At 42.1% G+C, this 12335-nt stretch overlaps 1 protein-coding gene across 1 annotated transcript in view; it reads right to left on the reverse strand.

Moving 5' to 3' along the window:
- Positions 1-12335, reverse strand: part of LOC126413202 (gonadotropin-releasing hormone receptor-like) — a 748063-nt gene that overhangs the window by 63821 nt on the left and 671907 nt on the right. Inside the window, exon 5 of the mRNA XM_050083098.1 lies at positions 1762-1889. Coding sequence (XP_049939055.1) covers positions 1762-1889 — 128 coding nt within the window. The remainder of the gene's footprint in view (positions 1-1761; positions 1890-12335) is intronic.

The raw sequence follows: 12335 nt of genomic DNA on the forward strand, positions 1-12335 counted from the left end.
GAACTTCCTCGATGTACTCCGTCAATCCTATCTGATAAGGATCCCATACCGCGAAGCAGTATTCTAAAAAGAGGACGGACAAACGTAGTGTAGGCTGTCCCTTTGGTAGATCTGTTACATTTTCTAAGTGTCCAACCAACAAGACGCAGTCTTTGGTTAGCCTTTCCCACTATTTTTTTATGTGTTTCTACCTTTTTAAGTTGTTCGTAATTGTAAATACTAGGTATTTGGTTGAATTTATGACCTTTAGATTTGAATGATTCATCGTGTAACCGACGTTTGACGGATTCCTTTTAGCACTCATATGGGTGACCTCACATTTTTCATTATTTAGGGTCGATTGCCAATTTTAGCACAATACAGATATCTTTTCCAAATCATTTTGGAATTTGTTTTGATCCTATGATGTCTTTACTAGTCGATAAACGATAGCATCATCTGCAAACAATCTAAGACGGCTGCTCAGATTGTCTGGTGAATCGTTTATATATGTAAGGAACAGTAAAGGGCATATAACACTAGCTTGGGGAACCTCATAAATCACAACTGTTTTACTCGATGACTTTCCGTCAATTAATACGATCGGTGACCTCTCTGACAGGAAATCACGAATACAGTCACATATTCCACAAGTACGCAATCTCACTACAAGCCGCTTGTGTGATATAGTGTCAGAAACTTTCTTGAAATCTAGAAATACGGAATCAATCTGAAATCCCTTGTCAATAGCACTCAACATTTCATGTGAGTAAAGAGCTTGTTGTGTTTCACAGCAACGATGTTTTCTAAATCAGTGTTGATTCTCTTCGAGGTAATACGTAATGTTCGTACACAAAATTTGTTCCAGAATCCTGCTGCAAATCGACGTTAACGATATGGGCCTATAATTTATTCGATTAGTCCTACTACCTTTTTTGAATATTGGTGTGACCTGTGCAACTTTCCATTGTTTGGGTGCGGATTTTTCGTCGAGTGAACGGTAAGTATGGAGCTATTGTATCAGCCCACTCTGGAAGGAAACTAAATTGTATACAGTCTGGATCAGAAGATCTGCTTGTGATTTAAGTTGCTTCACTATTCCACGAATATCTACTTATACATTACTCATGTTAGCAGCTATTCTTGATTCGAAATCTGGAATATTTATTTCGGCATCTTTGGTGAAGGAATTTCGGAAGGCTGTGTTTAGTAACTCTACTTTGTCAGCAGTGTCGTCTATAGTATTTCTTTGCTATCGCGCAGAGAAGGCATTCATTATGTCTTGCCGCTAGGATACGACCAGTTTCTACAGCTGGAACCTATTACGTGTACTGAATGTGTTCACGTTACACGAAGTGCGCGGTATTATAACGTGAAATGGAAACCGTACATTTCTCACACAACAGCACAGCTTGGATAGGTGCAACAACATAGAAAAAAAATTTGTACGTAATTGGAACAGCAACTGTAGGATGAAAGATTCTTGCAGAAATAGTAAACAGCTAATCAGGTGCATAATGGAAGGTTTATTAAAATCCCTTTAACAAGGTTTCAATGTTTATAAAAACGTTTTCGTCAGAAGGAAATATTGACAACTGGATTACATAATAATTTAAACATCCACAACATTGTTGTAGTCGTTTGGTATTTCCTTACCAATGTACACCTAGTACGCTGAAACCATTGTAAGGAGTTTTAATAAAGCTTCTATTTTGCAACTGACTGGCTATTTAGTATTTCTACAAGAAAACAATAACCTTCTTTGAAAAAGTTTACACATACCTCCCTCTATCGCTGAGTCGACCCCTGCGTTTTGGTCTCCATAGGTGGAAAGCGCCGTAGATGATTGGGTTGACCAGGCTGTTGGACATCCCAAAGAAGAAGATGGCCGACTGCAAGTCCTCACTCAGCTGCAACAGCACACACCGGTCACTGCCGACGGCCCCGAAGTCAATCAAAACACACACACACACACACACACAAACAATAACATTATTCTGGTAATGAGACGACATCCACTACGCTGGATTCGGTAATAACCGTGGCAGAGTCCTATTTCTAGCGTATACTCATTAGTAAATTAACAACAATATCAATATCGATTATATTAGCCTACATATATTCGCTCCCTCGATAGCTTCTACCTGTTAAGTTGCGGGGACAGTACTGTCTGTAATGAACAAAGCGAGGGTGGGCGAAACAAAAGTCTCTCGGAAAGAATTTCATACTCCGTAAGACATACAACTCAACTTACACGAACCATCTAATTTCTCACCCTGTAGTTGCAGTGGTAGTGAATGCAGTAATGTAAGCTTCCACTTACTATCGCCCGGAGCATCTTATCGACCTTCGCGGATTCCTAAAATTCTAATTATTAAGTCCTGGTGGGAGCAAATACATGTGGATCCTAGGTGGCGTTCGACAGGATTTCACACAGGCCACTGCAAAGAAAGTGTTTCAGTTCCAACGATGAAAACGACTTCTTTGTAAAGCTGGTTGGGAGCAAAATAATAATCACAGGATTACACATTTCGGACTCGGCCTATCTTTAGATGACCTGGTAGCAAAGTGGTAACAGAAAAACGCAAATAGTGCAATATGCTTTTAAATTACCACTTGTATGTCATATACCGTAGCGTCATAGTACTTACACCATCCAGCGTCAGTAAGCTCTCTTCCATGATACTAAAACCCGGTACGTTTTTACATTTGTCTTTTAAATTTGTCTTTGCCTAAGGTTGGCATTAAATTCATTTATGATGTAAGAAAAAACTGTATAAATTTTTTAACAGATGTTATCATCACTTGCATTTATGTATCGGCCATTTACGACAGTGCTACAGCTGTCACGCCATGTGGCGTCAACAAGCTGTCTTAGGAGGACCTGTCTGCCAGCCACGTCACTCGGCTGTAAACAGCACAAGTGTCGTCATAAAGTTATCTACAGACAGAAACAGGAAACTTCACGTTTCTTTCAACGTTAACTGATGTTGTCAAAGTTGTATACTCATTCTGTACTAAATAGTATGTATTTTGTTTTAAATGCCTTTGTTGTTCAATCACATTTTAGCATAGCTCCTCCTTTTAGACGTCCGCCTGCTTAGCTGCGTGGTAGCGTGCTTGCCTCCCATGCAAGCTGGGCCTGGGTTCGATTCCCGGCCGGGGTGGAGGTTTTCTTATCTCGGGGAGTGGCTGTTGTGTTGTCGTCATCATCATTTCATCCTCATCACCGGCGCGCAATTCGCCCAATGTGGCGTCGAATGAAATAAGACTTGCTCTTGGCGGCCGAACTTCCCCGAATAGGTGCCTCCCGGCCAATGATGCCATGCGTTCATTTCCGTTTCCTTTAAGACACTTATGAAAAATTTGCAAGATTGTAAAAATACTTTCGTATTACCAGTCTGAAGATGAGCAGAGCATAGATCGTGTTATGAACAATAAACAGATCGAGAAACATTGTGTGACTATTACGTTGCAATTAACCGCCTATTTTAGAGCCGCTTTCATCAAAACGATTATAATGACCACCCGCCTCTACTGTGACTTTCTGACGTCTTCGATGTTCCAGTTCCATTGCTGTTTTTCCAAAAATGTGGGGCGCTAATCCACAAGCTGATACATCGTAAATAGTAAATAGGGAAGAAATATTATTACAATATCATTATTATCAAACCAATCTTGCATATTTTAAGCCGTGTGAGAGCAGACACATTCACATTCCGTATTTGTACCAATGAAAGGGCCAGAGGTGAAAAATATCATCACCTGAAACATTTTCAGCACTTCGCCACTAACTGCTCTTCTAATGTGCCAGTAAAACCCATGGGTGACTACCGTTCTAGCATCCAAAAAACTACAAGCACACGAATTTGCTTCTCATTTATAAGCAGATAAACATGACTATGTTGATCTTCTGAAATCCCAAACACGTCGATACTTTTTTTTCTTTTTTTTGCTACGGGAGGGAGCTAGATAGAAATAGAACAGAACTGAGTTCACGTACCCCTTGGTTACTACTTACAAGGGTAGGCCACGACGTCGACATCAAGGATTTACTTCAAACTTTGTACACCTTTACTGGCCCATTAAAACAACATAATGTGCAGATAGTAAGGTGCACTTCTCTGGCAATTCCTAGAAAATAGCAAGAGAAGTTTTACGCGTCTGTTATATAACTGGTGTATCTGTGCGTACGTACTAAACGTTAGAGTTCATGGCGGTTAAGTGGTTAACGTTTGAGCTTCGTAAGACGTATGTGTCTGAGACGATGGTTCGAATCACGTTCAAATCTTCATTTCTGTAGCACAGGTTGAAGTCTGTGGTATTTAAACAAACTGCGCCTACACTGTTCATTCTTGCTAGCAACGTCTCACTGCTGCGCAAGTTAATTGCCAACTGATGGCTGCCTCTGCGTCTGCAGCTCGAAGCGTCGGGGTGCAAAGTAGTTCCGGGTACGTGACAGGTAGCATGTGTAAGAGACTTTGTAAATCACAGCAGACACACTTTTGCAGGAAAGTTCTTTGCGTTTATTCATTTACTTGTCGACAGTTATAAATGTATTTGTTCTCATAATTAAATTTTATTAAAAATTGTGGTTACTCAAACAACATGAAATTCATTAAAACTTCATGCAAATACATGTGGTTTTTTTGTCATATTACGTCTCAAATGTCATATAAATTAAATAATATGACCAGTCGCGAAAAAAATATAGACTAAAAATTAAGTTTGAGCGGGAGTCGAACTATTGCTTCAGCCATGTTCGTCTTTCGACGCTCGAATGAAAACCACTTAACTAACATCAACTCTCTAACATCCGGCAGCTATCCACACTTACATAAGGGATATAATAGACGCGTAAAACGCCTCTTGTTATTTTCTCTGGGCTGTCAGAGTAGTGCATCTACTTGAACATTATGTTGTTTTAATGGCCTACTAAAGGTGTACAAAGTTTGAAGTAGATCTGTGATCCCAACGTGTTGGCCTCCCGTTGTTTGTTTTGTGCCCCTTGTAGTAATGCAGTCTTTCCCGTGCTTTCAGTTGGCTAAGAAACGATCAGCCAATAGCATCTTCATAGAAAAGGATACAGGGAAGATAAAGATTTCACGCCCTGTCAAGGACGAGGTCTCCAAATACGGAACACAAGCCTGAATTGGGCGGTGGTCGGGAAGGAAATTGGTCGTTCTACCAAGTGAACCAGCTCGGCATTTGCCCTAAACAATTTAGGGAAGTAACGGAGATCCTAAACTTGCAGCCTAGCACCGCTTTTTTCCCGCCGACCTGTCGAATACGGGCGCCGTGTCTTTGGCAAAACATGTCCATGCGGACAGCGGGAAGACGTCTGGACCACCGCGGACAGCCAGCTCGGCGCCCATTGTTGGGTTTTCTTTGACGTTTCAGAAGAGGTCGTGTGATACGGCGCGTCGGCAACACTGTACACAGCCGCGCCGTCCTTGTAGAATCTAGACGGTTCATGGTTCTGCGTGCACCACCGCGATGATCCTCTCTGTGTGCGGAGGTGCCCAGGAGAGCGAATGTCGCCAGATTGCATTCCTCATCGTCACACGCGCTCAACACCTGTCGTGACATCGTGTAGCGCGACTGGGTACACAATAAAAACTCCTCTGGTGCGAATAGCCCCTAATTTGAACAGTACGCGTTGTGTTTCTGATCTGTTAAGGCAGGTCTATGCACCATATTTTCGAGGTCCCCGTGACGTCATGTTTCAACAGGATAATGTAAGACCATATGTTATCTGTATTTTCCTGATTAATCTCGATACAGAGGGTCGCCTTGTCATCAGGTTCTGCAGGTCGCTCAACCACTGAAAAGACCTAGCCACAGGTTGTGGAGACACTGACGCGCAACTAGTGGCCAGCTATTGCGATCGATGAATTCTCTGTCATTTAGTTGAAGTAGCTTAGAATGTATCCGTTGTTATCACGGATGGCAGCTCTATGTACTATATTTTCCACCTACAAATTGTATAAGGAACATTGAGAATAATATGCATATTCTCCACAGGGTGCAAACAGGCAGTATTTTTAATGTATTAGAAGAGCCTGAAGTTCACAAAGCGAAAAAACAAGAGCCGACAAACGTGGCTAGAACCACTTGGTGCCCAATTCGTACTTTGTTTTATCTGACAATTTTTTTTCTTTATGGAATTTCCATTCCTCAATAAATCCAGGCGACAAAACGGTGATTGGTTAAAATTGGAACGTGGCGAAAAGTTGCGAAGTGAAGATAAAAAAAAAGATTCTTGATGCCGACAGGCACAATTAAAAAACACTGTGATAGTCTGGTTTCTGTTCGCAAGAGTTAAAAAATCATATAGCGACAGTTTGGTGTCTGTTTAGAACACTGAAATGGGACACACAACACCGAAAACTCACTTAAAACTACACCATAATGGAAACACGATGGCAGATGGGGAGTGGGGAGGGGGGGGGGGGGGAGGACCTGGACCGATGAGGGGGGGAAAAGGGGGTGAAAGGAAAAGAAAAAGGGGAGCTGATGAAGGAAAAGGACACACAAAAGGGGAGGGGCAGGGTGGGTGCGGCAAGGAGTGGGGAAGGCAGAGAAGGGGAAAGCAAAAGAGGGGGAATGGAGTCAAAGAGAGGGTAGGCAGAGAAAAAACAGAATGGAATGGGGGAGAGGGAGCCCAGGAAAATGACAGAGGAAGGGAGGAGGAGGTGAGGATCAGAGTTGATAGGAGGGATAAATGGAGGGAGATAGGGCAACTGTGACATCTATTTTAAATGAAGGCTCCCTCTATAAGTAGGCAGTCGATAGAGGAGGAGGATTCAGTGAATAGGTGCATAAGGTAAGTTGGCCCAGCATCATTAAAGATGCGATGGGCCAAGCGGATTTCAATGTGGAGATGTGAATTTAGCTCTGCCAACACCTTAGCCTCTGTAATCACGTGGCTAAGCTTTGTGATCAAAGCGATGAAGGTCAGCGGGTGTCGGGGAGGTTGAGGCTGTTGGGGAGAGAACAGGGCGTGGTAGGGGATAGGGTGGCTCGTGGGCCAAATTCGATACGTGGGATTTTGGAGAGGAGATCGATGTCGAAGGAAGCATTTGGGGATTTAATGAGGAGTCCTTTAGAGGAATGAAAAGGGAGATGGGGGCATTGGGGAAGTCTTTACAGATGGCCATGAAGAGGGTGCAATCGAAGAACTGAGGGTCAGGATTGGAGAGGACGAAGGTGTTGGTGGAAGGGGTTGTAGGAGCGGGGCCTGGGGTCACGTCCATGATCGTGGGTGGGACATGGGGATCAGGGGTTTTCTTTGTGGAGAGGGTGGGGGTAGGGTCAACATTAGGACATTCAGTAGTTTTCGTGAACAGGGCTGGGTGGGAAGGGGACTGGGGGATGTGTTGCAGGGGGAGGTGTCAGGGGGCAGGTCTTCCCTGAAGGGTGGGTGATGCAGTGGGTGGGGCTGTGTGGGTCACAGAGACTGTGGTGCAGCAGGCAGGAATACGTGCTGGCGGGGAGCAGGCAGGGGGTACTTCCAAATAAGTTGATTCCCCCTGAGTGTAGCCCAGGCTGTGTAATCTTCTCACTTGGAATCGAATTTACCTGACAATGTACACCTCTGTTTTATATATCTTGCTGATAGTTTCATCGAGTATAGAGTGCCTTAGATATTTACTTCGTTTTCTTAAGTTGTTTACATAACTCTAGTGATTTCTTGTTTCTTCTCTGGTTACAAAATACACATCATTAATTTGATCATCTTGTTCACTCACTGGTACGGGGTTTTATCATTCTTTCCTTGGAACGGCGTACTGCAGGATACGAGGGGCCCTCTGGCAGTCACGTTCTGCTGCCACTTCTCGACTATGTGAGTGTTTTGGCGTTAGCGCTAACAGAGGGCGCTGATAATGTGCAACGTTCTGTTTTCATTCATTCAGCTTCTTTATCTACTTGTTTTATAATTTTTGTATTACTCTATGTACTCAGAAAGCTGATTATTATCCCATCTCATTATCTATAATATCACCACCTGAGCGTATGTCAATTATTGCCTCTTAACTTTTTTCTTTTTAACAATCTAACTTTTGCCTTGGTTTATTTCACTCTTCTTTGTTACTGTCATGCTTCTTACACATTGGTCCAAAACCCAGGCCACATCACCCGCTCCTTCAGTCTCCATGATTTCTACCTCACCATTTATGGTTATCCCATCCAGATCATCTCCACTCTGAGATACCTGGGCCTCACCTTCGACCGTCACCTCACCTGGACACCTCATCTCCTGACCATCTAGCAGAAAGCCCATTCCTGCCCCCACCTCCTGAAACTCCTGTCTGGCTGGACATGGGGATTGCATCCTTCCACTATCCTGCACACCTACAAATCCCTTATCCGCCCTATCTCCTGTTACGCCAGCGTTGCCTGGATCTCTGCCCCCCTCCCCCCCCCCCCCCCACTTTCATAACGCCCTCCAAATCCTGGTTTGTGTTTCTTTTGTCACAGTGTGTAGTTTTTTGTGTACAGTTTTTAGCTTTTTATCACCATTTTACAGGCACCCCATTTTTTACGCTGTCTTCCATTATGTTTAACCTTTTATAAGTCTGTTTCGTCGTATTTCCTCCTTTTTTTTAACTGTCTTCATGTTCTGTACTTAATGTCTGTCTCTCGGCTGAAGAGCAGCGCCTACGCTGCTGCCAGCCCGCCCCATATGGAGCATTGAAATACAATGAACGGGGAAAAAAATCTCACACATAAGAAGCCCATTACAGACTTTACCCATTGTACCCCACTTTCTTTTACATCCTACAAGTAATCTTTGAAGGATATCTGTACGCCTACAATAGCGACATCTGGGGAACTTGCAACACAGACATTTTGTGGCAAGTGTGTTGTGAACAGTAGTGCTGCTGACAATACATACATACATATATATATATATATATATGTTGTTGTTGTTGTGGTCTCCAGTCCTGAGACTGGTTTGATGCAGCTCTCCATGCTACTCTATCCTGTGCAAGCTTTTTCATCTCCCAGTACCTACTGCAACCTACATCCTTCTGAATCTGCTTAGTGTATTCATCTCTTGGTCTCCCTCTACGATTTTTACCCTCCACGCTGCCCTCCAATACTAAATTGGTGATCCCTTGATGCCTCAGAACATGTCCTACCAACTGATCCCTTCTTCTGGTCAAGTTGTGCCACAAACTTCTCTTCTCCCCAATCCTATTCAATACTTCCTCATTAGTTATGTGATCTACCCATCTAATCTTTAGCATTTTTCTGTAGCACCACATTTCGAAAGCTTCTATTCTCTTCTTGTCCAAACTATTTATCGTCCATGTTTCACTTCCATACATGGCTACACTCCATACGAATACTTTCAGAAATGACTTCCTGACACTTAAATCAATACTGGATGTTAACAAATTTCTCTTCTTCAGAAACGCTTTCCTTGCCATTGCCAGCCTACATTTTATATCCTCTCTACTTCGACCATCATCAGTTATTTTGCTCCCCAAATAGCAAAACTCCTTTACTACTTTAAGTGCCTCATTTCCTAATCTAATTCCCTCAGCATCACCCGACTTAATTAGACTACATTCCATTATCCTTGTTTTGCTTTTGTTGATGTTCATCTTATATCCTCCTTTCAAGACACTGTCCATTCCATTCAACTGCTCTTCCAAGTCCTTTGCTGTCTCTGACAGAATTACAATGTCATCGGCGAACCTCAAAGTTTTTATTTCTTCTCCATGAATTTTAATACCTACTCCGAATTTTTCTTTTGTTTCCTTTACTGCTTGCTCAATATACAGATTGAACAACATCGGGGAGAGGCTACAATCCTGTCTTACTCCCTTCCCAACTACTGCTTCCCTTTCATGCCCCTCGACTCTTATAACTGCCATCTGGTTTCTGTACAAATTGTAAATAGCCTTTCGCTCCCTGTATTTTACCCCTGCCACCTTTAGAATTTGAAAGAGAGTATTCCAGTCAACATTGTCAAAAGCTTTCTCTAAGTCTACAAATGCTAGAAACGTAGGTTTGCCTTTCCTTAATCTTTCTTCTAAGATAAGTCGTAAGGTCAGTATTGCCTCACGTGTTCCAGTGTTTCTACGGAATCCAAACTGATCTTCCCCGAGGTTGGCTTCTACTAGTTTTTCCATTCGTCTGTAAAGAATTCGTGTTAGTATTTTGCAGCTGTGACTTATTAAGCTGATAGTTCGGTAATTTTCACATCTGTCAACACCTGCTTTCTTTGGGATTGGAATTATTATATTCTTCTTGAAGTCTGAGGGTATTTCGCCTGTTTCATACATCTTGCTCACCAGATGGTAGAGTTTTGTCAGGACTGGCTCTCCTACGGCCGTCAGTAGTTCCAATGGAATATTGTCTACTCCGGGGGCCTTGTTTCGACTCAGGTCTTTCAGTGCTCTGTCAAACTCTTCACGCAGTATCATATCTCCCATTTCATCTTCATCTACATCCTGTTCCATTTCCATAATATTGTCCTCAAGTACATCGCCCTTGTATAGACCCTCTATATACTCCTTCCACCTTTCTGCTTTCCCTTCTTTGCTTAGAACTGGGTTTCCATCTGAGCTCTTGATATTCGTACAAGTCGTTCTCTTATCTCCAAAGGTCTCTTTAATTTTCCTGTAGGCGGTATCTATCTTACCCCTAGTGAGATAGGCCTCTACATCCTTACATTTGTCCTCTAGCCATCCCTGCTTAGCCATTTTGCACTTCCTGTCTATCTCATTTTTGAGACGTTTGTATTCCTTTTTGCCTGTTTCACTTACTGCATTTTTATATTTTCTCCTTTCATCAATTAAATTCAATATTTCTTCTGTTACCCAAGGATTTCTACTAGCCCTCGTCTTTTTACCTACTTGATCCTCTGCTGCTGTCACTACTTCATCCCTCAAAGCTACCCATTCTTCTTCTACTGTATTTAATTCCCCCATTCCTGTCAATTGCTCCCTTATGCTCTCCCTGAATCTCTGTACAACCTCTGGTTCTTTTAGTTTATCCAGGTCCCATCTCCTTAAATTCCCACCTTTTTGCAGTTTCTTCAGTTTTAATCTACAGGTCATAACCAATAGATTGTGGTCAGAGTCCACATCTGCCCCTGGAAATGTCTTACAATTTAAAACCTGGTTCCTAAATCTCTGTCTTACCATTATATAATCTATCTGATACCTTTTAGTATCTCCAGGGTTCTTCCATGTATACAACCTTCTTTCATGATTCTTAAACCAAGTGTTAGCTAAGATTATGTTGTGCTCTGTGCAAAATTCTACCAGGCGGCTTCCTCTTTCATTTCTGTCCCCCAATCCATATTCACCTACTATGTTTCCTTCTCTCCCTTTTCCTACTGACGAATTCCAGTCACCCATGACTATTAAATTTTCGTCTCCCTTCACAATCTGAATAATTTCTTTTATTTCATCATACATTTCTTCAATTTCTTCGTCATCTGCAGAGCTAGTTGGCATATAAACTTGTACTACTGTAGTAGGTGTGGGCTTCGTATCTATCTTGGCCACAATAATGCGTTCACTATGCTGTTTGTAGTAGCTTACCCGCATTCCTATTTTCCTATTAATTATTAAACCAACTCCTGCATTACCCCTATTTGATTTTGTGTTTATAACCCTGTAGTCACCTGACCAGAAGTCTTGTTCCTCCTGCCACCGAACTTCACTAATTCCCACTATATCTAACTTCAACCTATCCATTTCCCTTTTTAAATTTTCTAACCTACCTGCCCGATTAAGGGATCTGACATTCCACGCTCCGATCCGTAGAACGCCAGATTTCTTTCTCCTGATAACGACATCCTCTTGAGTAGTCCCCGCCCGGAGATCCGAATGGGGGACTATTTTACCTCCGGAATATTTTACCCAAGAGGACGCCATCATCATGTAATCATACAGTAAAGCTGCATGCCCTCGGGAATATATATATATATATATATATATATATATATATATATATATATATATATATATATATATATATGGCGCTGATTTTGTGTTTAGCATTTGACGATGCCACTATGGCTCCAGCAAACGACGATATATTTTTATAAAGCAGGCTTGCCTCTTCATATTTAAAGCGCATAAATGGACAAGTATGTCTGAAGTACGTTTCACTATGGTCTACTTTTTCTTTCAAGCTGTAGATAATCTTCTAGTATATTTTGTTTTCCCATATTTTGCTGCATATCTGAAGATGGTCATTATAGACCGAAACAGGTGGCCTGATGACAAAAAAATTGTTACCATAGACGTGAAGTAAAAGAAATTTAGTCTATATTCGGGCCACTGTTCAATTCGCGACCATGTCACAGCCTGTGAGACCTACAAATTTAA

This window comes from Schistocerca serialis, chromosome 7 (genome assembly GCF_023864345.2).
Source record: "Schistocerca serialis cubense isolate TAMUIC-IGC-003099 chromosome 7, iqSchSeri2.2, whole genome shotgun sequence".
Taxonomy (NCBI): Eukaryota; Metazoa; Arthropoda; class Insecta; order Orthoptera; family Acrididae; genus Schistocerca; species Schistocerca serialis.